This window comes from Salmo salar, chromosome ssa20, assembly GCF_905237065.1.
Source record: "Salmo salar chromosome ssa20, Ssal_v3.1, whole genome shotgun sequence".
In the NCBI taxonomy this organism is placed as follows: Eukaryota; Metazoa; Chordata; class Actinopteri; order Salmoniformes; family Salmonidae; genus Salmo; species Salmo salar.
The window spans coordinates 88695008-88719887 of record NC_059461.1 but is presented as its reverse complement, the minus strand read 5'-3'; the positions used below and the strand labels follow the sequence as shown (position 1 = coordinate 88719887).

Genomic DNA, 24880 nt, shown 5'->3' with positions numbered 1-24880 from the left:
TCTCCATCACTCCATCACCCAATCCCCCTCTCCATCACTCCATCACCCAATCCCCTCTCTCCATCACCCAATCCCCCTCTCACCATCACCAGTGATGAGAGACACGTACTGGTATGAAGTGTGTATCAACAGAGGCTCCTCAGAGGAGAAAGGGGAGGATCATCCTTCTAAGTGAATTTCAGAAGCAAAAATAAATTGTGAAACATTTAAAAAAAAGTTATCCTTTTTAGATAAAACTATACTAAAAATATTCACGTCACCGAATAACTGATTAAAACACACGGTTTTGCAAGTTCCATCAACAGCACCCTCTTGGGTACCGCTATATAGAGGGTGTAGCAGGAGGACAGCTACTTTCTGTCCTCCTCTAGGTGCACTGACTTCAATACAAAGAGAGAGAAAGAGCGAGAGTTAGCTATGTTTCATTGTATTTTTTTTATTTGTCAGTTTACCTTTCACTCATTTAGCTAATGCAGCAAATTTAGCCTATTCAACAACCTGACTCAAACGGAGAGGAATGCAATTTATGTTAGCTAGCTGGCTAAGGCGATCCAACACTGCTACTCTACCAACTAAGTCAAGATAAGCTTTCGTTTAAAATAAATTATAATTTATTGCCACCGGGCCCCACTGGTGTAACTGCTAAACGGCTTGCTGTACACTGTACTGTGTGATTGTACACATGGATTGGGTTGTAGGTTTACTAACGCATTAGTTCTAGTTTGTTGATTATAACGTTAATATGGTGACAAAGATGTAGACTGTGTGTAGCGGTTAGCGGTTATGATATGAAGATTTGGCTTAGAAAGGTTTTTCCGCCTAGTCACAGACAGCTGATGTGCACAAGCGAAGGGAAAAGGTGAGAGGAGGAGAGCACATTAATGCCAGAAGGAAGCAAGGTGATGATGTTGTATGTGGCTGTTATGGAAGTGAACTGTGTGTATGGGTGATCAGGGGTGTCTTATTTACAGTGATTCTGTTGCAAAATGTTTATTTATTTATTTTTTAGGGGGTGGATCAACTGTCAGAGCAGCTCACAGATCATTGCACCTGTACATAGCCCATCTGTAAATAGCCCATCCAACTGCCTCATCCCCATATTGTTATTATTGTTTTTGCTCCTTTGCACCCCAGTATCTCTTCTGCACATCTATCACTCCAGTGTTTAATTGCTATATTGTAATTTCTTCGCCACTACGGCCTATTTATTACCTTACCTCCCTTATCTTACCTCATTTGCACACACTGTATATAGATGTTTTTCTACTGTATTATTGACTGTACGTTTGTTTATTCAATGTGTAACTCTGTGTTGTTGTTTGTGTCACACTGCTTTGATTTATCTTGGCCAGGTTGCAGTTGTAAATGAGAACATGTTCTCAACTGGCCTACCTGGTTAAATAAAAGGTGGAATAAAATAAACAATATTACGGATAGATTGTTGCTTCCATGAATGTAATTTTCTGCATAATTTCCAATCCCCCATATATTTTTGATGGGTATACACATACATACATACATACATACATACATACATACACACACACACACACACACACACACACACACACACACACACACACACACACACACACACACACACACACACACACACACACACATACATACATACATACATACATACATACACACAACCGTTCAAATGTTTGAGTCACTTAGAAATGTCCTTTTTTTAATATATAAAAACACATTTTTTTCTCCATTAAAATAACATCAAATTGATCAGAAATACAGTGTAGACATTGTTAATGTTGTAAATGACTATTGTAGCTGGAAACGGCAGATTCTTTACGGAATATCTACAGTTGAAGTTTGAAGTTTACAGTTTGGAGTCATTAAATCTCGTTTTTCAACCACTCCACACATTTCTTGTTAACAAACTATAGTTTTGGCAAGTCGGTTAGGACATCTACTTTGTGCATGCCACAAGTAATTTTTCCAACAATTGTTTACAGAGAGATTATTTCACTTATAATTCACTGTATCACAATTCCATTGGGTCAGAAGTTTACATTCACTAAGTTAACAGTGCCTTTGAACAACTTGGAAAATTCCAGAAAATTATGTAATGGTTTTAGAAGCTTTTGATAGGCTAATTGACATAATTTGAGTCAATTGGAGATGTACCTGTGGATGTATTTCAAGGCCTACCTTCAAACTCAGTGCCTCTATGCTTGACATCATGGGAAAATCAAAAGAAATCAGAAAAAAAGACCTCAGAAAACTTTTTTAGACCTCCACCAGTCTGGAAATTGCTCCCAAGGATGAACCAAACGCCTGAAGGTACCACGTTCATCTGTACAAACAATAGTACGCAAGTATAAACACCAAGGCTGTGCACCGAGGCCTCCCACTTCTCTTTCCATTCTGGTTAGAGCCAGCTTGTGCTGTTCTGTGAAGGGAGAAGTACACAGCGTTGTACGAGATCTTAAGTTTCTTGGCAATTTCTCGCATGGAATAGCCTTCATTTCTCAGAACAAGAATAGACTGACGAGTTGCAGGAGAAATTAGTCACATTTTATTAGGATTTTTTTTTTTTTTCACCAATTAGTATATTGAGTTTATCCACAATATTTGTTGTATTATTTCTTTTGTCTTTTCAGATGGATTAAACTGAAATTTCAACCACCTTTCTAAGGCATGTTTAAAAAAATAACAATCATTTTGAGATTATTTCGTTTTCAAATAACTGAAAGTGAGCAGTTGTAATCTGAATAAAAGAAAAAAGGCCATTCTTGAACATGGGGTGAGACATTCTTACTAATTTACTAGAGAACCATTTAGGATTTAAGTATAACTTTTGTATGACTGATGACTTTAGTGAGAGGTCTAATGCTTTAATATTTAATCATTTCTGCCCTCCGAATTCATATTCATTACATAAAATCGTCCCTTTTAATTTTCTCTGGCTTGCCATTCCAAAACAAATTAAATATTTTTTGTTGATATAATATAAAAAGCAGGTCACTAAGTGTAGGCAAAACCATAAGCAAATAGGTAAACTGTGATACGAGTAAAGAGTTAATCAGGGTGATTTTTACACTAATAGACAGGTATTTTCCTTTCCTTGGTAGCAAGATCTTACCTATTTTTGCTAACTTTCTATAAAAATGTATTTGAGTGAGAACATTTCTTTCTTTCCGGGATATGTATACCGAGTATGTCCATATCCCCGTCAGACCATTTTATTGGTAAACTACACGTTAATGTAAAAGTTGTATTTTTTAGTGATCCAATACGTAATATAGTAGACTTATCATAATTTGGTTTTAATGCAGAGAGGTTACAAAAAGTATCTAGATCCTCTATGAGGCTGTGGAGGGATCCAAGTTGTCCAATGACACCTTTGTTGGATCTAATTTAACAGCTAATAATACATCGATATGATGATAGTGGACATCCTTGTTTTACTCCTCTTGACAGTTTAAAACTTTCTGAGATGTAGCCATTATTTACCATTTTACACCTAGGGTTACTATACATAACTAACCCATTTTATGAGAGATTCTCCAAAATTGAAATATTCCAGCCATGTATATATAAACTCCAGTCGTACTTCAAATCCAATCAAATTGTATTGGTCACATACACATGGTTAGCAGATGTTAATTTGAGTGTAGCGAAATGCTTGTGCTTCTAGTTCCAACAGTGCAGTAATATCTAACAATTCCCCAACAACTACCTAATACACACAAATCTAAAAGGGGTGAATGAAAATTGTGTGTATTAGGTAGTTGTTGTTTACAGGAAACTTATCAAAAGCCTTTTCAAAGTCAGCTATGAAAACCAGGCCTGGTTTCCCCGATATTTCATAGTGTTCTATTGTTTCCAGTATTTGTCTTATATTATCTCCAATGTGTCGTCCATGTAAAAAACCTGTCTGATTAGGATGAATAATATCTGACAAAACCTTTTAAATTCTATGCGCCAAGCATTTAGCTAGAATTTTTGCATCTCAACACTGAAATATAAAAGGCCACAATTTTTTAAATGGACTGGATCTTTATATTTACCACTTGGATCCTGTTTCAGTAATAATGAAACCTGACCTTCTTGTTGCGTGTCTGATAATCTACCGTTCATATAGGAGTGGTTAAAACATGCTAATAATGGTAAAAGAAAGTTATACCTCCACTGTTATGCCATCCAGCCCTGGAGTTTTCCCAGACTTAAAGGCTTTAATTGCATCAAGAAGTTCCACCTCTGTAATTTGGCCTTCACATGAGTCTTTCTGTACAGATGTTAATTTTACATTATTCATTGGGAAAAAAATCCATACAATTAGCTTTGGTTAGTGGAGATGGAGGAGACTGAAACGAAAAAACATATTCTTAAAGTACTTTACTTCCTCTTACAAAAAATCATTCTGTGAATCATGAGTGACTCCATCATTTGTAACAAGTTTCAATAAAAAACATTGGTAGCATTTCTATGTTGAAGATGGAAAAAGAATTTGGGGCATTTTTCCCCATATTCCATCCAGTTCGCTTTATTTTTTATAATATATTACACTGATATTTTTTAAATAAATTCCTCCATTTCATTTAGTTTTTCCTCTAACTTACTCTGTGCCTCTATAGTACTGTTTTTATTGCTATCTGTCTGTACTGTTAGTCCTTCAATTTCCTGTTAATATGGACTCTTTCGACCTAAATTGCTTTTGTTTAATAAATGAGTACTAAATTGCATGGCCTCTAACGGCACATTTAAAAGTGTCCCATACAATAAGTGGATCTGCTGTACCTATGTTATGTCAGAAAAAGTCAGTTATAAATTATTCTGTCCTAGTTATAAACAAGTTATCATCCAACAGGCTTTGATTAAATTTTCAATATCCTCGCCCACGTGGAAATTCTGTAAGAGTAATATATATGCCAATTATGTGATGGCCCGACCGCATTCTGTCCCCTAGCAACACTTTTTAAACTTTTGGTGCCAGAGAGAATGACATAAGAAAGTAGTCAAGACAACTAGCTTGATTAAGCCTCCGCCATGCATATCTCACTAGGTCAGGGTATTTAAGCCTCCATATATCCACTAATTCCAATATATCCATGGCATTCATAAAGTGCCTGAGGGTGATAGTTTGTAGTTTGTATTGTGATTTCCTTTACGATCCATAGAGGTATTTAAGACCGTATTGAAATCTCCCACCATAATAATAGTCTAGTGTTGCTTGTTGAGTTGATAAATTCTTATATATATTTTCAAAGAAGCTTGGATCATCATTATTTGGACCGTATAGGTTAATAAGCCATATCTGTTTATGGTCCAATAACATATTTAAAATAATCCATCTACCTTGAGGATCTGTTTGAACAATTTGTACATTTGGATCAAAATTACTGTTAATTAATATCATCACCCCTTTTGAATTTCTTTTGCCCCATGGGAGAAATATATTTCACCCCCCCAGTCCTTTTTCCACAAAACTTCATCTAAAATAGTTGACTGAGTTTCCTGTAAACAATAGATATATTCCTTCTCTTTTAGCCATGTAAATAGTGATCGTCTTTTCTTATTATCTGCTAAGCCATTACAATTATAAATGGCTATACTTATTTCACCACTTACCATAATGAGAAACTTTCAATTCAATTTATCAAAATATATGTTGGTAAACTGTGGCGTACAGCAAGTCAGCCACCAGGAGGAGACTCGTCGAGGCCTGGTGACAGACGGAGTATACATCACGAGGCGATGGCTCTATCTGCTGGACGTGCCAGGTCTCGACGGGCTCTCCGGCCAGGACTAATTGGGGCAGATTGGCGATTGGTGAGTAATCAAGGGCTGATTGCTCACCAGCTGTACAAGTCCCATAAATCTGCCAGAAGGGAGGCACACAGGGAAGAGACTGGGGGAGGAAAGGACTCCTGTATAGTTGGGGACAGTACCAGAGGTAACAGGAGAGAGTTCAGTTTTTGATCCCCACAGGATACAGCAAGACCCGGAGCCCAGAAGACGGTATCCCGGAGAGGGTCTCTTGGGGGAGACCGATTCTTTTCTTTTGGACAATTATTTTAATAAACACCTTTGAAACTGAGCTAATCATACTCTGTCCGTGTCTGATCTGTGTAAACGTTTTGACCCAACCCCCTGGTCTGACACAAAACGTACCATTAAAAAGTAACATGATGATTGAGTGTCTATATAGCTGTACCATGATATTTGCATTGCTACTAAGTAAACCTCCAATTGGTCCCCACTATTCCACCCGCTAAAACCCCTCCTCATCCCAAGTTGGGTTGTCATCCCAATGCCCGGCAGACCACCCCCGACCCCCCGGATCCCATGACCCCGGGGAGACCGGGACCCATCCTTTGAAAAGAGCACACAGTGCCACCCACAGAACAGAAGCAGATCAACCGCCAAATGCATTTCCATCGCCCTCACCTCGATTTGTGTTATATATAGCTATTAACAATTTAAAGTTCCTGTTTTTCTTATCTTATTTTCCATAATTAGCTATTAATATTTGCAGTAATCTAGGCAGTTTATGCAAAGGATTTTTACATCTCATCAGTCTCGCCATTACCAAAATTATATTATGGCAAGCAATTATTTTTTAGCAAACAATTATTGTGATTCATCCTATATTGTCCTAATATCTTTTACTCCCTCGCAACAGTTGTGGGACACACACACACACACACACACACACACACACACACACACACACACACACACACACACACACACACACACACACACACACACACACACACACACACACACACACACACACACACACACTTTCCCCCACAACAACCATAGACTCAGACTCTCAACAGTTGCACCATCCCAGAGCTAAATTCAAGAAAGGTCTTGATTTACAAATGCATATACAATTGCAGCTGTATGAGAAAGCCTGCAAAACTGAGCAAAAAAAAATGGGCAGAAATGATTAACCATTGTCCCGTCCTAGGTGATGGAGGTCAGATCCACCCCCTTCCCCTGAAACACCCACACATGGTCCCCCGTTGGGACCATTTTATTATTTATTTTACCTTTATTTAACTAGGCAAGTCAGTTAAGAACACATTCTTATTTTCAATGACAGCCTAGGAACAGTGGGTTAACTGACTTGTTCAGGGGCAGAACGATAGATTTTTACCTTGTCAGCTCGGGGATTCAATCTTGCAACCTTTCAGTTACTAGTCCAACGCCCCACCACTAGGCTACCTGCCTCTAACCTCTAGGGTACCTGCCTCTAACCGCTAGGCTACCTGCCTCTAACCGCTAGGCTACCGGTCGCCCCATATTCCCAAGCATCTCTGTGCAGTCAGACCTTTGATTATTTTGTGCCACCAGGGCCACAATAGTTTGCCCCCTCTCTGAATGTCTGAGTGTGAAGCCCTCCCCATGGGTTACTGCAGCCAGTGTTGCCAGCACTGCCACTGCCTGGGTTGGGGCACCCCACCGGAATCCCCACCGGCTAGGTACAAGGTCTTCAAGGTTCTCATTAGCAGCGTTGAGAATTTCCTTGTATATTATGCTCTCCCATCAGGGGGCTCTGGCTTTGCAGAACCAACCCTGCCAGGCAGGCTCAGAATCTTGAGGGAGCTGTACTGCTCTAGAAGGTCTCTGACCGCATTTTGGCTGCACACAGGCCGCTTACAGCAGGCCCATAAAATAGATAGGGACTTCTCATTAGTATCTGGGTCGTTCAGGTGGGTGTCTAGGGTATAGAGTTGTGGACCGTTCCATCAATATAAGACTAGGGTTGCACATTCTGGGGAATATTCAGAGGTGGAAACCTTCTGTGGGAATTAACGGGAATATATGGGAATTACTCGAATATAATGGAAATTAAGGGAAATATATGCAAATTAATATTATTCCCATTTAAATAAAGATGTTTTTTGCATTGGATATATTTACCATATCATATGGAGACAGAAACATAAACCTTTTGCCTTATCATAAGTAGACATAATTGCAAATGATTAAATCCTTCCAATAGAAATAAAAAAAACTATTTTGTTACCAATTAAACTTTAATTCAATTAGTTGACTCTTCACATGGGATGATTTCACTGAACAACAAAAGTAAGGGAATATTGAATGATCCTCAATGATCCATCGCATCTCCCAAAAACGTTTTCAACATACATCTGTAAAATGATAGTCTAGAAACTAAAGCTTTGGTTGTCTTCCTCTCAGGCTTCCATGTCTTCTCCCTGGAACTCCTCAACATCCACCTCTTGAACATCAGACTCTGAGGCCTCATCTTCACTGTCACTTTCCAACCTTGTTGAGGATGGCTCGTTGTCAGGCTCGAAAGCCTCAAATTTGCCCGGATGGCCACCAATTTCTCAACCCTTGTATTGGTCAGCCTGTTGCGTGCTTTGGTGTGTGTGTTCCCAAACAAGGACCAGTTGCGCTCTGAGGCGGCTGATGTTGGTGGGATTTGGAGGATGATGGAGGCAACAGGGGAAAGAGCCTCAGATCCAAAAAGTCCGTTCCATCAGGTGGCTGATGAGATATGTTGGCACGACTGCCATATTGCATCTCCATCCCAAAGCCCTTGCTTGGAAGTGTACTTGGCCAGACTACCAAGAATCTTGCCCTCATCCAGGCCAAGGTGGTGAGACACATAGTGATGACACCATAGGCCTTGTTGATCTCTGCACCAGACAGGATGTTCTTGTCAGCATACTTGGGGTCCAACATGTACGCTGCAGCATGTATGGGCTTCAGGCAGAAGTCTTCCCGCTTTTTGATGTATTTCAGAACTGCAGTTTCCTGTACTTGGAGCAACAGTGAAGTGGGCAGGGCAGTACGGATTTCTTCTCTTACATCTGCAAGCAGAGTCTGAACATCAGACAGGATGGCATAGTCTCCCTCAATCCGTGCAATGGCTACTGCTATAGGTTTCAGGAGTTTCAGGCTGCTTATCACTCTCTCCCAAAATACGTCACCCAGGAGGATCTTCTTGATGGGGCTGTCCATATCGGCAGACTGTGATATGGCCATTTCTTGGAGAGACTCCTTCCCCTCCGGGACACTGTCAAACATGATGACAACACCACCCCAACGGGTGTTGCTGGGCAGCTTCAATGTGGTGCTCTTATTCTTCTCACTTTGCTTGGTGAGGTAGATTGCTGCTATAATGTGATGACCATTCACATATCTAACCATTTCCTTGGCTCTCTTGTAGAGTGTGTCCATTGTTTTTAGTGCCATTCAATTCAGATTCAATGCATGAGCAGCACTGCCAATGGGTGTGATGTGAGGGTAGGACTCCTCCACTTTAGACCAAGCAGCCTTCATGTTCACAACATTGTCTGTCACCGGTGCAAATACCTTCTGTGGTCCAAGGTCATTGATGACTGCCTTCAGCTCATCTGTAATGTAGAGACCGGTGTGTCTGCTGTCCCTTGTGTCTGTGCTCTTGTAGAATACAGGTTGAGGGGTGGAGATGATGTAGTTAATTATTCCTTGCCCCCAAACATTCAACCACCCATCAGAGATGATTGCAATACAGCCTGCTTTCTCTATGATTTCCTTGACCTTCACTTGAACTCTGTTAAACTCTGCATCCAGCAAATTAGTAGATAAAGCATGTCTGGTTGGAGGGGTGTATGCTGGGCGAACATTCAGAAATCTCTTCCAATACACATTGCCTGTGAGCATCAGAGGTGAACCAGTTGCACACACAGCTCGAGCAAGACATTCATCAGCATTTCTCTGACTACAATCCTCCATTGAGTCAAAAAACGTCTGATTCAAGAAGGACCATGAGCTGTTGCTATCGATAAGGTGTCGGATTCATAATTTTCACCTCGAATAGAAGTAGAGGGACTTTTGTCAGAGGTTGCTTGTTGTGAGCGCTGAGGGAACTTTATGCACTTGGCCAGATGATTCTGCATCTTTGTTGCATTCTTTGCAGGATTTGGCACAGTATTTGCAAATGTACGATTTTCGTTCTACATTAGCTGCAGTGAAATGTCTCCACACATCAGATAGTGCCTGTGGCATTTTGCTGTAAAGATTTTTTTCTAATGAGTAAAAAAAAAAAAAAAAAGCACTATAAAAGCAGTTACATTAAACAACTCCTTTGTAAGATAAATGTTTTAAAATGAAACATGTATGGAAACAGGTGAATTAACACCCCTCGGTTAGCAGGCTCAAGCAAGCTAAAACCCACATGGTAGCAAAAACTAACTAGCAGAAATTGTTAACAAGTTAGAAATTATTTAAACACACTTTTCTGTAGGCTACTATTTACTAGTTAACAAAAAACCATGTGTCATATGAAATATATTCACCCCACCCAGTATTGTAATCAAAACTGACCAGAAAGGATGTAGTCCTTGGCTCAGACAGTGTAGTAGTGTGGGCTTAATAGCATCTCATTAGTGTGCAAGATCTTGAGAATCAGCTGTACATGTGATGGAAGAATGCATTGTGCATGCAGAGGGTTGAAATGCTATTGAATTGGGGATAGTTTAACCAAAATATGACACAAGACCTAGAATTGCCTTGTGTATCCCACAAAAAAAAGGCTCACTGTTATAAGCTAACTTGTTTGATGAATTTAAGCAAAATTCCCCAAATTCCCGGGCTGAACTTCCCATGGAATATTTCCGGAAACATTAGATGCATAATTTATTTTAAAATGCAGTTCCACCATGATAGGTCCATAAATAAATACATTAGATGTATAATTCATTATAAAATGTATATCCCTCATCTGCACAACATTGAAAGCTCTCTCACAACCCCTGCTCACAGACATACATTGGTTCTGGGATATGCAACCATTTCCTTTCTCACTCATGTAACGCCACACTCTCCCAAACACCAGAAAATACACACCACACCATCCATCCATCTCAATACATCCACACATACCCACATACTGAGCCTTCTGTCTGCTGTGTTTTTATCTCCACCATGCTGAATTAGTGCTTTTGTGTTCCATTTAGTTATATTTGAAGATAGATAGAAAAGCTATATATTGTTTTGTATTATTACAATCCATACCATGGCTAGTATTGTGTTTCATTATTTGCCTCCTCTATGAGAACTTTGTAACATTTAGAATAGCCATGGAGTAGTCTCTGTGTCTCTGAACATTTGGTTATCAATATCCAGTTTATCGACTACGAGAGCTATGCGTTTCCCTTTCAATCTATTTTCCTTGAAGATTGGATACAGAACTTTGAGGCGTTCTGTATTTTCCTTCGGGAACTGATCATTCATGCCTATTTTCATGCCAGCAGGTCTTTTACCCAGGCTTTTAACCATTATTTTATCTTTAAATAAGGCAACGATTGGGCGTTCATACCTCTGCTCTTAGAGTTGTTGGAGCTGGATTTTGTCGATAGCTTCGCGTGGGATCTGAAGCGCTGTAAGTAGGAACTCTACACAATAACTACACATTGAGGAACTTCTCCTTCTTTCTCTTGGATACCTGTAAGTACCAGATGTTCTCTCATGGATCTAGTCTGTATGTGAAGTAAGGCTTCTCTCAGAACGATGTTTTCCTTTTTAAGTTCATTAACATCAGTTTCAATCTTATTGACTGTTCCTTTATGCTTGTTTGTCTCTTTCTCCAGTGTCACAGCTTTTTCGTCACTCATCTCGAGGCCTTCAACTCTTTTATATCCTCACTGACTAGAGCAAGTATGTAGCCCAGTTTGTCATTTATTGATTTAAACAGATGGGTTTCGACCTTTACCATTCCTGCTGGTGAAAAGATTAAATCGTCTGTGTCTGTAGAAGAGTCACGTTTTCGTTTCAGATTTTACTCTGTCATGTTGAGATTGGTTCCCCTGTCTTACTCACCGTCATGTTGAGATTGGTTCCCCTGTCTTACTCTCCCTCATGTTGAGATTGGTTCCCCTGTCTTACTCTCCCTCATGTTGAGATTGGTTCCCCTGTCTTACTCTCCGTCATGTTGAGATTGGTTCCCCTGTCTTACTCTCTGTCATGTTGAGATTGGTTCCCCCGTCTTACTCTCTGTCATGTTGAGATTGGTTCCCCTGTCTTACTCTCCCTCATGTTGAGATTGGTTCCCCTGTCTTACTCTCCGTCATGTTGAGATTGGTTCCCCTGTCTTACTCTCCGTCATGTTGAGATTGGTTCCCCTGTCTTACTCTCCCTCATGTTGAGATTGGTTCCCCTGTCTTACTCTCCGTCATGTTGAGATTGGTTCCCCTGTCTTACCCTCCGTCATGTTGAGATTGGTTCCCCTGTCTTACTCTCCGTCATGTTGAGATTGGTTCCCCTGTCTTACTCTCTGTCATGTTGAGATTGGTTCCCCTGTCTTACTCTCCGTCATGTTGAGATTGGTTCCCCTGTCTTACTCTCTGTCATGTTGAGATTGGTTCCCCTGTCTTACTCTCCGTCACGTTGAGATTGGTTCCCCTGTCTTACTCTCCGTCATGTTGAGATTGGTTCCCCTGTCTTACTCTCCCTCATGTTGAGATTGGTTCCCCTGTCTTACTCTCCGTCATGTTGAGATTGGTTCCCCTGTCTTACCCTCCGTCATGTTGAGATTGGTTCCCCTGTCTTACTCTCCGTCATGTTGAGATTGGTTCCCCTGTCTTACTCTCCGTCACGTTGAGATTGGTTCCCCTGTCTTACTCTCCGTCATGTTGAGATTGGTTCCCCTGTCTTACTCTCCCTCATGTTGAGATTGGTTCCCCTGTCTTACTCTCCGTCATGTTGAGATTGGTTCCCCTGTCTTACCCTCCGTCATGTTGAGATTGGTTCCCCTGTCTTACTCTCCGTCATGTTGAGATTGGTTCCCCTGTCTTACTCTCCGTCATGTTGAGATTGGTTCCCCTGTCTTACTCTCCGTCATGTTGAGATTGGTTCCCCCGTCTTACTCTCTGTCATGTTGAGATTGGTTCCCCTGTCTTACTCTCCCTCATGTTGAGATTGGTTCCCCTGTCTTACTCTCCATCATGTTGAGATTGGTTCCCCTGTCTTACTCTCTGTCATGTTGAGATTGGTTCCCCTGTCTTACTCTCCGTCATGTTGAGATTGGTTCCCCTGTCTTACTCTCCATCATGTTGAGATTGGTTCCCCTGTCTTACTCTCCGTCATGTTGAGATTGGTTCCCCTGTCTTACTCTCCGTCATGTTGAGATTGGTTCCCCTGTCTTACTCTCCATCATGTTGAGATTGGTTCCCCTGTCTTACCCTCCGTCATGTTGAGATTGGTTCCCCTGTCTTACTCTCCATCATGTTGAGATTGGTTCCCCTGTCTTACTCTCCATCATGTTTGGCTGTTGCTTGTTTTCGTAATATTTGTCGATACATTTCTCTAGTCTTATGATTTGTTTTGTGTTGTTATCCAGATTGGAGGTTATTACCCACCAGTTTGTGTAGTGCTAATATTTAGTCTGACTTACCGATATTGAATATTACGTTTTATCTTGAGGGGATCTACACTGCTGTGTTCAGTCCGCCATCTTGGAGGTTCTTGCAGGAGGCGACTTCTTGGTCCGCAGATTGTTCAGATTCAAAACGTTTCTTAAACGATAGCAAACGGAATGAAACTGGGAGGGACCTACCTGAATTTGTTCAACAGAAACTCTCGTTTTAGATGCAAAATTGAACGTTTTTCAACTGTTTGGACTAATGATTCCACCCTAGATCAGCTAGATGCAGACAAGAGTGATCAAGGCAGTATTGAATGTATCACTGTCTGATTACTCCAATTCGTCTCTCGACCTGTTGTAACAACCTCATGATGTGTATAGGGAACGTTTTATTATCATGTAGTAGCCTAAACCTATAAATGTTACATTGAGCTGGGTGAATGGAATATGAATGACAGTCATCCTATGCTGTAATAGAAATAAGGCCAAATAATTGTCCTTCCTAATCTTAAAAGGCACCGACCGCCACTGGTGTGTGTGTGTGTGTGTGTGTGTGTGTGTGTGTGTGTGTGTGTGTGTGTGTGTGTGTGTGTGTGTGTGTGTGTCCTTCTCCCAGCATGCCTCTCTCTGTGGAGATCTAAACTGGTGCAACAGTCAAATGGGCCCCCTTAGAAGAGCCCTCGACAACCTCACTAAAGGTTCCTTCTTCAAGTGAACAGCATACGGAAAAACACTCACAAACGCATGGACAAACACACAACCCTATAGAAAATGTACAACATGGACCTTTAAGGCCCTTTGGAGCACTGACCTCCAATATGTACAATTCAAAAGGAAAAACGGTGTTCATTTTCAATGCTAGGCCTGGGGGATAATGTTTTGTGTGGGAATCAATAAAAGGCCTTTGAAATGAAATACTTAACGATCCACTCCTCACGAGGAACAACATCTATGAGCATAATATATCAAATCTAAGCACACTGGAGGGGGGATATAGCATATGATGGAGTACGGCGTGCTTAAAAAGCCTATTGAATTCATACGCAGAGGAAATACCAACGAGAGAGCAGCAGTCATATCCATGCAGATGAGACTGGAGCAGTCACCTTATCTCTATGCAGATGAGACTGCTTGTCAGGAGAACTGTTTTGAGCAATGAGTGGAAAGTTATTCATTAGAAGTCAATGTAATGAGAGAGAGAGAGAAAATAACAGAGTAAAAAAAAAAGGATGTATCTCACCTGCTCAAAGAATTCATCCATGAAGCCTTTGTCCATGCCCACGGCCACCTCCTCTTCCTCCTCAGTCTCCTTCCCCTGGTGATACACACACACACACACACACACACACACACACACACACACACACACACACACACACACACACACACACACACACACACACACACACACACACACACACACGGTCATTGGTACATATTACCGAAAAGCATCAAACTCATAGACAATATATCCAGAATGATAAACTGTGGGCCTATACTGGTGATATCACCAGGCTCCTAGTGTTATCACCAGTATAGTCTGCTAGTGTCATCACCAGTATAGGCTGCTAGTGTCATTACCAGTATAGTCTGCTAGTGTCATCACCAGTATAGTCTGCTAGTGTCATCACCAGTATAGGCTGCTAGTGTTATCACCAGTATAGTCTGCTAGTGTCATCACCAGTATAGTCTGCTAGTGTCATCACCAGTATAGTCTGCTAGTGTCATCACCAGTATAGTCTGCTAGTGTTATCACCAGTATAGTCTGCTAGTGTTATCACCAGGCTGCTAGTGTTATCACCAGTATAGTCTGCTAGTGTTATCACCAGTATAGTCTGCTAGTGTTATCACCAGTATAGGCTGCTAGTGTTATCACCAGGCTGCTAGTGTTATCACCAGTATAGTCTGCTAGTGTTATCACCAGTATAGTCTGCTAGTGCTTTCACCAGTATAGGCTGCTAGTGTTATCACCAGTATAGGCTGCTAGTGTTATCACCAGTATAGACTGCTAGTGTTATCACCAGTATAGTCTGCTAGTGTTATCACCAGTATAGTCTGCTAGTGTTATCACCAGGCTGCTAGTGTTATCACCAGTATAGTCTGCTAGTGTTATTACCAGTGTAGTCTGCTCGTTTTATCACCAGTATAGGCTGCTAGTGTTATCACCAGGCTGCTAGTGTTATCACCAGTATAGTCTGCTAGTGTTATCACCAGTATAGTCTGCTAGTGTTATCACCAGGCTGCTAGTGTTATCACCAGTATAGTCTGCTAGTGTTATCACCAGTATAGTCTGCTAGTGTTATCACCAGTATAGGCTGCTAGTGTTATCACCAGTATAGTCTGCTAGTGTCATCACCAGTATAGTCTGCTGGTGTTATCACCAGTATAGGCTGCTAGTGTTATCACCAGGCTGCTAGTGTTATCACCAGTATAGTCTGCTAGTGTTATCACCAGTATAGTCTGCTAGTGTTATCACCAGTATAGGCTGCTAGTATTATCACCAGGCTGCTAGTGTTATCACCAGTATAGACTGCTAGTGTTATCACCAGTATAGTCTGCTAGTGTTATCACCAGTATAGTCTGCTAGTGTTATCACCAGTATAGTCTGCTAGTGTTATCACCAGTATAGTCTGCTAGTGTTATCACCAGGCTGCTAGTGTTATCACCAGTATAGTCTGCTAGTGTTATCACCAGTATAGTCTGCTAGTGTTATCACCAGTATAGGCTGCTAGTGTTATCACCAGGCTGCTAGTGTTATCACCAGTATAGTCTGCTAGTGTTATCACCAGTATAGTCTGCTAGTGTTATCACCAGGCTGCTAGTGTTATCACCAGTATAGTCTGCTAGTGTTATCACCAGTATAGTCTGCTAGTGTTATCACCAGTATAGGCTGCTAGTGTTATCACCAGTATAGTCTGCTAGTGTCATCACCAGTATAGTCTGCTGGTGTTATCACCAGTATAGGCTGCTAGTGTTATCACCAGGCTGCTAGTGTTATCACCAGTATAGTCTGCTAGTGTTATCACCAGTATAGTCTGCTAGTGTCATCACCAGTATAGGCTGCTAGTGTTATCACCAGTATAGTCTGCTAGTGTCATCACCAGTATAGTCTGCTAGTGTCATCAAGAGTATAGGCTGCTAGTGATATCACCAGTATAGTCTGCTAGTGTTTCACCAGTATAGTCTGCTAGTGTCATCACCAGTATAGTCTGCTAGTGTTATCACCAGTATAGTCTGCTAGTGTTATCACCAGTATAGTCTGCTAGTGTTATCACCAGTATAGTCTGCTAGTGTTATCACCAGTATAGTCTGCTAGTGTTATCACCAGTATAGACTGCTAGTGTTATCACCAGTATAGTCTGCTAGTGTCATCACCAGGCTGCTAGTGTTATCACCAGTATACTCTGCTAGTGTTATCACCAGTATAGTCTGCTTGTGTTATCACCAGTATAGTCTGCTAGTGTTATCACCAGTATAGACTGCTAGTGTTATCACCAGTATAGTCTGCTAGTGTCATCACCAGTATAGTCTGCTAGTGTTATCACCAGTATAGTCTGCTAGTGTTATCACCAGTATAGTCTGCTAGTGTTATCACCAGGCTGCTAGTGTTATCACCAGTATAGTCTGCTAGTGTTATCACCAGTATAGTCTGCTAGTGTTATCACCAGTATAGGCTGCTAGTGTTATCACCAGGCTGCTAGTGTTATCACCAGTATAGTCAGCTAGTGTTATCACCAGTATAGTCTGCTAGTGCTTTCACCAGTATAGGCTGCTAGTGTTATCACCAGTATAGGCTGCTAGTGTTATCACCAGTATAGACTGCTAGTGTTATCACCAGTATAGTCTGCTAGTGTTATCACCAGTATAGTCTGCTAGTGTTATCACCAGTATAGTCTGCTAGTGTTATCACCAGTATAGTCTGCTAGTGTTATCACCAGGCTGCTAGTGTTATCAACAGTATAGTCTGCTAGTGTTATCACCAGTGTAGTCTGCTCGTTTTATCACCAGTATAGTCTGCTAGTGTTATCACCAGTATAGTCTGCTAGTGTTATCACCAGTATAGTCTGCTAGTGTTATCACCAGGCTGCTAGTGTTATCACCAGTATAGTCTGCTAGTGTTATCACCAGTATAGTCTGCTAGTGTTATCACCAGGCTGCTAGTGTTATCACCAGTATAGTCTGCTAGTGTTATCACCAGTGTAGTCTGCTCGTTTTATCACCAGTATAGTCTGCTAGTGTTATCACCAGTATAGTCTGCTAGTGTTATCACCAGTATAGTCTGCTAGTGTTATCACCAGGCTGCTAGTGTTATCACCAGTATAGTCTGCTAGTGTTATCACATGTATAGTCTGCTAGTGTTATCACCAGTATAGGCTGCTAGTGTTATCACCAGGCTGCTAGTGTTATCACCAGTATAGGCTGCTAGTGTTATCACCAGGCTGCTAGTGTTATCACCAGTATAGTCTGCTAGTGTTATCACCAGTATAGTCTGCTAGTGTTATCACCAGTATAGGCTGCTAGTGTTATCACCAGGCTGCTAGTGTTATCACCAGTATAGACTGGTAGTGTTATCACCAGTATAGTCTGCTAGTTTTATCACCAGTATAGTCTGCTAGTGTTATCACCAGTATAGTCTGCTAGTGTTATCACCAGTATAGTCTGCTAGTGTTATCACCAGGCTGCTAGTGTTATCACCAGTATAGTCTGCTAGTGTTATCACCAGTATAGTCTGCTAGTGTTATCACCAGTATAGGCTGCTAGTGTTATCACCAGGCTGCTAGTGTTATCACCAGTATAGTCTGCTAGTGTTATCACCAGTATAGTCTGCTAGTGTTATCACCAGGCTGCTAGTGTTATCACCAGTATAGTCTGCTAGTGTTATCACCAGTATAGTCTGCTAGTGTTATCACCAGTATAGGCTGCTAGTGTTATCACCAGTATAGTCTGCTAGTGTCATCACCAGTATAGTCTGCTGGTGTTATCACCAGTATAGGCTGCTAGTGTTATCACCAGGCTGCTAGTGTTATCACCAGTATACTCTGCTAGTGTTATCACCAGTATAGTCTGCTTGTGTTATCACCAGTATAGTCTGCTAGTGTTATCACCAGTATAGACTGCTAGTGTTATCACCAGTAAAGTCTGCTAGTGTCATCACCAGTATAGTCTGCTAGTGTTATCACCAGTATAGTCTGCTAGTGTTATCACCAGGCTGCTAGTGTTATCACCAGTATAGTCTGCTAGTGTTATCACCAGTATAGTCTGCTAGTGTTATCACCAGTATAGGCTGCTAGTGTTATCACCAGGCTGCTAGTGTTATCACCAGTATAGTCTGCTAGTGTTATCACCAGTATAGTCTGCTAGTGTTATCACCAGGCTGCTAGTGTTATCACCAGTATAGTCTGCTAGTGTTATCACCAGTATAGTCTGCTAGTGTTATCACCAGTATAGGCTGCTAGTGTTATCACTGGTATAGTCTGCTAGTGTCATCACCAGTATAGTCTGCTGGTGTTGTCACCAGTATATGCTGCTAGTGTTATCACCAGGCTGCTAGTGTTATCACCAGTATACTCTGCTAGTGTTATCACCAGTATAGTCTGCTTGTGTTATCACCAGTATAGTCTGCTAGTGTTATCACCAGTATAGACTGCTAGTGTTATCACCAGTAAAGTCTGCTAGTGTCATCACCAGTATAGTCTGCTAGTGTTATCACCAGTATAGTCTGCTAGTGTTATCACCAGTATAGGCTGCTAGTGTTATCACCAGGCTGCTAGTGTTATCACCAGTATAGTCTGCTAGTGCTTTCACCAGTATAGGCTGCTAGTGTTATCACCAGTATAGTCTGCTAGTGTTATCACCAGTATAGACTGCTAGTGTTATCACCAGTAAAGTCTGCTAGTGTCATCACCAGTATAGTCTGCTAGTGTTATCACCAGTATAGTCTGCTAGTGTTATCACCAGGCTGCTAGTGTTATCACCAGTATAGTCTGCTAGTGTTATCACCAGTATAGTCTGCTAGTGTTATCACCAGTATAGGCTGCTAGTGTTATCACCAGGCTGCTAGTGTTATCACCAGTATAGTCTGCTAGTGTTATCACCAGTATAGTCTGCGAGTGTTATCACCAGGCTGCTAGTGTTATCACCAGTATAGTGTGCTAGTGTTATCACCAGTATAGTCTGCTAGTGTTATCACCAGTATAGGCTGCTAGTGTTATCACCAGTATAGTCTGCTAGTGTCATCACCAGTATAGTCTGCTGGTGTTATCACCAGTATAGGCTGCTAGTGTTATCACCAGGCTGCTAGTGTTATCACCAGTATACTCTGCTAGTGTTATCACCAGTATAGTCTGCTTGTGTTATCACCAGTATAGTCTGCTAGTGTTATCACCAGTATAGACTGCTAGTGTTATCACCAGTAAAGTCTGCTAGTGTCATCACCAGTATAGTCTGCTAGTGTTATCACCAGTATAGTCTGCTAGTGTTATCACCAGTATAGGCTGCTAGTGTTATCACCAGGCTGCTAGTGTTATCACCAGTATAGTCTGCTAGTGCTTTCACCAGTATAGGCTGCTAGTGTTATCACCAGTATAGGCTGCTAGTGTTATCACCAGTATAGACTGCTAGTGTTATCACCAGTATAGTCTGCTAGTGTTATCACCAGTATAGTCTGCTAGTGTTATCACCAGTATAGTCTGCTAGTGTTATCACCAGTATAGTCTGCTAGTGTTATCACCAGGCTGCTAGTGTTATCAACAGTATAGTCTGCTAGTGTTATCACCAGTGTAGTCTGCTCGTTTTATCACCAGTATAGTCTGCTAGTGTTATCACCAGTATAGTCTGCTAGTGTTATCACCAGTATAGTCTGCTAGTGTTATCACCAGGCTGCTAGTGTTATCACCAGTATAGTCTGCTAGTGTTATCACCAGTATAGTCTGCTAGTGTTATCACCAGGCTGCTAGTGTTATCACCAGTATAGTCTGCTAGTGTTATCACATGTATAGTCTGCTAGTGTTATCACCAGTATAGGCTGCTAGTGTTATCACCAGGCTGCTAGTGTTATCACCAGTATAGTCTGCTAGTGTTATCACCAGTATAGTCTGCTAGTGTTATCACCAGTATAGACTGCTAGTGTTATCACCAGTATAGTCTGCTAGTTTTATCACCAGTATAGTCTGCTAGTGTTATCACCAGTATAGTCTGCTAGTGTTATCACCAGTATAGTCTGCTAGTGTTATCACCAGGCTGCTAGTGTTATCACCAGTATAGTCTGCTAGTGTTATCACCAGTATAGTCTGCTAGTGTTATCACCAGTATAGGCTGCTAGTGTTATCACCAGGCTGCTAGTGTTATCACCAGTATAGTCTGCTAGTGTTATCACCAGTATAGTCTGCTAGTGTTATCACCAGGCTGCTAGTGTTATCACCAGTATAGTCTGCTAGTGTTATCACCAGTATAGTCTGCTAGTGTTATCACCAGTATAGGCTGCTAGTGTTATCACCAGTATAGTCTGCTAGTGTCATCACCAGTATAGTCTGCTGGTGTTATCACCAGTATAGGCTGCTAGTGTTATCACCAGGCTGCTAGTGTTATCACCAGTATACTCTGCTAGTGTTATCACCAGTATAGTCTGCTTGTGTTATCACCAGTATAGTCTGCTAGTGTTATCACCAGTATAGACTGCTAGTGTTATCACCAGTAAAGTCTGCTAGTGTCATCACCAGTATAGTCTGCTAGTGTTATCACCAGTATAGTCTGCTAGTGTTATCACCAGGCTGCTAGTGTTATCACCAGTATAGTCTGCTAGTGTTATCACCAGTATAGTCTGCTAGTGTTATCACCAGTATAGGCTGCTAGTGTTATCACCAGGCTGCTAGTGTTATCACCAGTATAGTCTGCTAGTGTTATCACCAGTATAGTCTGCTAGTGTTATCACCAGTATAGTCTGCTAGTGTTATCACCAGTATAGTCTGCTAGTGTTATCACCAGGCTGCTAGTGTTATCAACAGTATAGTCTGCTAGTGTTATCACCAGTGTAGTCTGCTCGTTTTATCACCAGTATAGTCTGCTAGTGTTATCACCAGTATAGTCTGCTAGTGTTATCACCAGTATAGTCTGCTAGTGTTATCACCAGGCTGCTAGTGTTATCACCAGTATAGTCTGCTAGTGTTATCACCAGTATAGTCTGCTAGTGTTATCACCAGTATAGACTGCTAGTGTTATCACCAGGCTGCTAGTGTTATCACCAGTATAGTCTGCTAGTGTTATCACCAGTATAGTCTGCTAGTGTTATCACCAGTATAGACTGCTAGTGTTATCACCAGTATAGTCTGCTAGTTTTATCACCAGTATAGTCTGCTAGTGTTATCACCAGTATAGTCTGCTAGTGTTATCACCAGTATAGTCTGCTAGTGTTATCACCAGGCTGCTAGTGTTATCACCAGTATAGTCTGCTAGTGTTATCACCAGTATAGTCTGCTAGTGTTATCACCAGTATAGGCTGCTAGTGTTATCACCAGGCTGCTAGTGTTATCACCAGTATAGTCTGCTAGTGTTATCACCAGTATAGTCTGCTAGTGTTATCACCAGGCTGCTAGTGTTATCACCAGTATAGTCTGCTAGTGTTATCACCAGTATAGTCTGCTAGTGTTATCACCAGTATAGGCTGCTAGTGTTATCACCAGTATAGTCTGCTAGTGTCATCACCAGTATAGTCTGCTGGTGTTATCACCAGTATAGGCTGCTAGTGTTATCACCAGGCTGCTAGTGTTATCACCAGTATACTCTGCTAGTGTTATCACCAGTATAGTCTGCTTGTGTTATCACCAGTATAGTCTGCTAGTGTTATCACCAGTATAGACTGCTAGTGTTATCACCAGTAAAGTCTGCTAGTGTCATCACCAGTATAGTCTGCTAGTGTTATCACCAGTATAGTCTGCTAGTGTTATCACCAGGCTGCTAGTGTTATCACCAGTATAGTCTGCTAGTGTTATCACCAGTATAGTCTGCTAGTGTTATCACCAGTATAGGCTGCTAGTGTTATCACCAGGCTGCTAGTGTTATCACCAGTATAGTCTGCTAGTGTTATCACCAGTATAGTCTGCTAGTGTTATCACCAGTATAGTCTGCTAGTGTTATCACCAGTATAGTCTGCTAGTGTTATCACCAGGCTGCTAGTGTTATCAACAGTATAGTCTGCTAGTGTTATCACCAGTGTAGTCTGCTCGTTTTATCACCAGTATAGTCTGCTAGTGTTATCACCAGTATAGTCTGCTAGTGTTATCACCAGTATAGTCTGCTAGTGTTATCACCAGGCTGCTAGTGTTATCACCAGTATAGTCTGCTAGTGTTATCACCAGTATAGTCTGCTAGTGTTATCACCAGGCTGCTAGTGTTATCACCAGTATAGTCTGCTAGTGTTATCACATGTATAGTCTGCTAGTGTTATCACCAGTATAGGCTGCTAGTGTTATCACCAGGCTGCTAGTGTTATCACCAGTATAGTCTGCTAGTGTTATCACCAGTATAGTCTGCTAGTGTTATCACCAGTATAGACTGCTAGTGTTATCACCAGTATAGTCTGCTAGTTTTATCACCAGTATAGTCTGCTAGTGTTATCACCAGTATAGTCTGCTAGTGTTATCACCAGTATAGTCTGCTAGTGTTATCACCAGGCTGCTAGTGTTATCACCAGTATAGTCTGCTAGTGTTATCACCAGTATAGTCTGCTAGTGTTATCACCAGTATAGGCTGCTAGTGTTATCACCAGGCTGCTAGTGTTATCACCAGTATAGTCTGCTAGTGTTATCACCAGTATAGTCTGCTAGTGTTATCACCAGGCTGCTAGTGTTATCACCAGTATAGTCTGCTAGTGTTATCACCAGTATAGTCTGCTAGTGTTATCACCAGTATAGGCTGCTAGTGTTATCACCAGTATAGTCTGCTAGTGTCATCACCAGTATAGTCTGCTGGTGTTATCACCAGTATAGGCTGCTAGTGTTATCACCAGGCTGCTAGTGTTATCACCAGTATACTCTGCTAGTGTTATCACCAGTATAGTCTGCTTGTGTTATCACCAGTATAGTCTGCTAGTGTTATCACCAGTATAGACTGCTAGTGTTATCACCAGTAAAGTCTGCTAGTGTCATCACCAGTATAGTCTGCTAGTGTTATCACCAGTATAGTCTGCTAGTGTTATCACCAGGCTGCTAGTGTTATCACCAGTATAGTCTGCTAGTGTTATCACCAGTATAGTCTGCTAGTGTTATCACCAGTATAGGCTGCTAGTGTTATCACCAGGCTGCTAGTGTTATCACCAGTATAGTCTGCTAGTGTTATCACCAGTATAGTCTGCTAGTGTTATCACCAGTATAGTCTGCTAGTGTTATCACCAGTATAGTCTGCTAGTGTTATCACCAGGCTGCTAGTGTTATCAACAGTATAGTCTGCTAGTGTTATCACCAGTGTAGTCTGCTCGTTTTATCACCAGTATAGTCTGCTAGTGTTATCACCAGTATAGTCTGCTAGTGTTATCACCAGGCTGCTAGTGTTATCACCAGTATAGTCTGCTAGTGTTATCACCAGTATAGTCTGCTAGTGTTATCACCAGTATAGGCTGCTAGTGTTATCACCAGGCTGCTAGTGTTATCACCAGTATAGTCTGCTAGTGTTATCACCAGTATAGTCTGCTAGTGTTATCACCAGGCTGCTAGTGTTATCACCAGTATAGTCTGCTAGTGTTATCACCAGTATAGTCTGCTAGTGTTATCACCAGTATAGGCTGCTAGTGTTATCACCAGTATAGTCTGCTAGTGTCATCACCAGTATAGTCTGCTGGTGTTATCACCAGTATAGGCTGCTAGTGTTATCACCAGGCTGCTAGTGTTATCACCAGTATACTCTGCTAGTGTTATCACCAGTATAGTCTGCTTGTGTTATCACCAGTATAGTCTGCTAGTGTTATCACCAGTATAGACTGCTAGTGTTATCACCAGTAAAGTCTGCTAGTGTCATCACCAGTATAGTCTGCTAGTGTTATCACCAGTATAGTCTGCTAGTGTTATCACCAGTATAGGCTGCTAGTGTTATCACCAGGCTGCTAGTGTTATCACCAGTATAGTCTGCTAGTGCTTTCACCAGTATAGGCTGCTAGTGTTATCACCAGTATAGGCTGCTAGTGTTATCACCAGTATAGACTGCTAGTGTTATCACCAGTATAGTCTGCTAGTGTTATCACCAGTATAGTCTGCTAGTGTTATCACCAGTATAGTCTGCTAGTGTTATCACCAGTATAGTCTGCTAGTGTTATCACCAGGCTGCTAGTGTTATCAACAGTATAGTCTGCTAGTGTTATCACCAGTGTAGTCTGCTCGTTTTATCACCAGTATAGTCTGCTAGTGTTATCACCAGTATAGTCTGCTAGTGTTATCACCAGTATAGTCTGCTAGTGTTATCACCAGGCTGCTAGTGTTATCACCAGTATAGTCTGCTAGTGTTATCACCAGTATAGTCTGCTAGTGTTATCACCAG

The 24880-nt window shown here is 41.4% G+C and overlaps 1 protein-coding gene across 2 annotated transcripts in view; it reads right to left on the bottom strand.

Moving 5' to 3' along the window:
* The window catches only part of LOC106581510 (syntaxin-1A), a 233176-nt gene that overhangs the window by 159466 nt on the left and 48830 nt on the right, over positions 1–24880 (bottom strand). For both annotated transcript variants that reach the window (XM_045704086.1, XM_045704085.1), the window contains exon 2: positions 14598–14672. In XM_045704086.1, coding sequence (XP_045560042.1) covers positions 14598–14672 — 75 coding nt within the window. The remainder of the gene's footprint in view (positions 1–14597; positions 14673–24880) is intronic.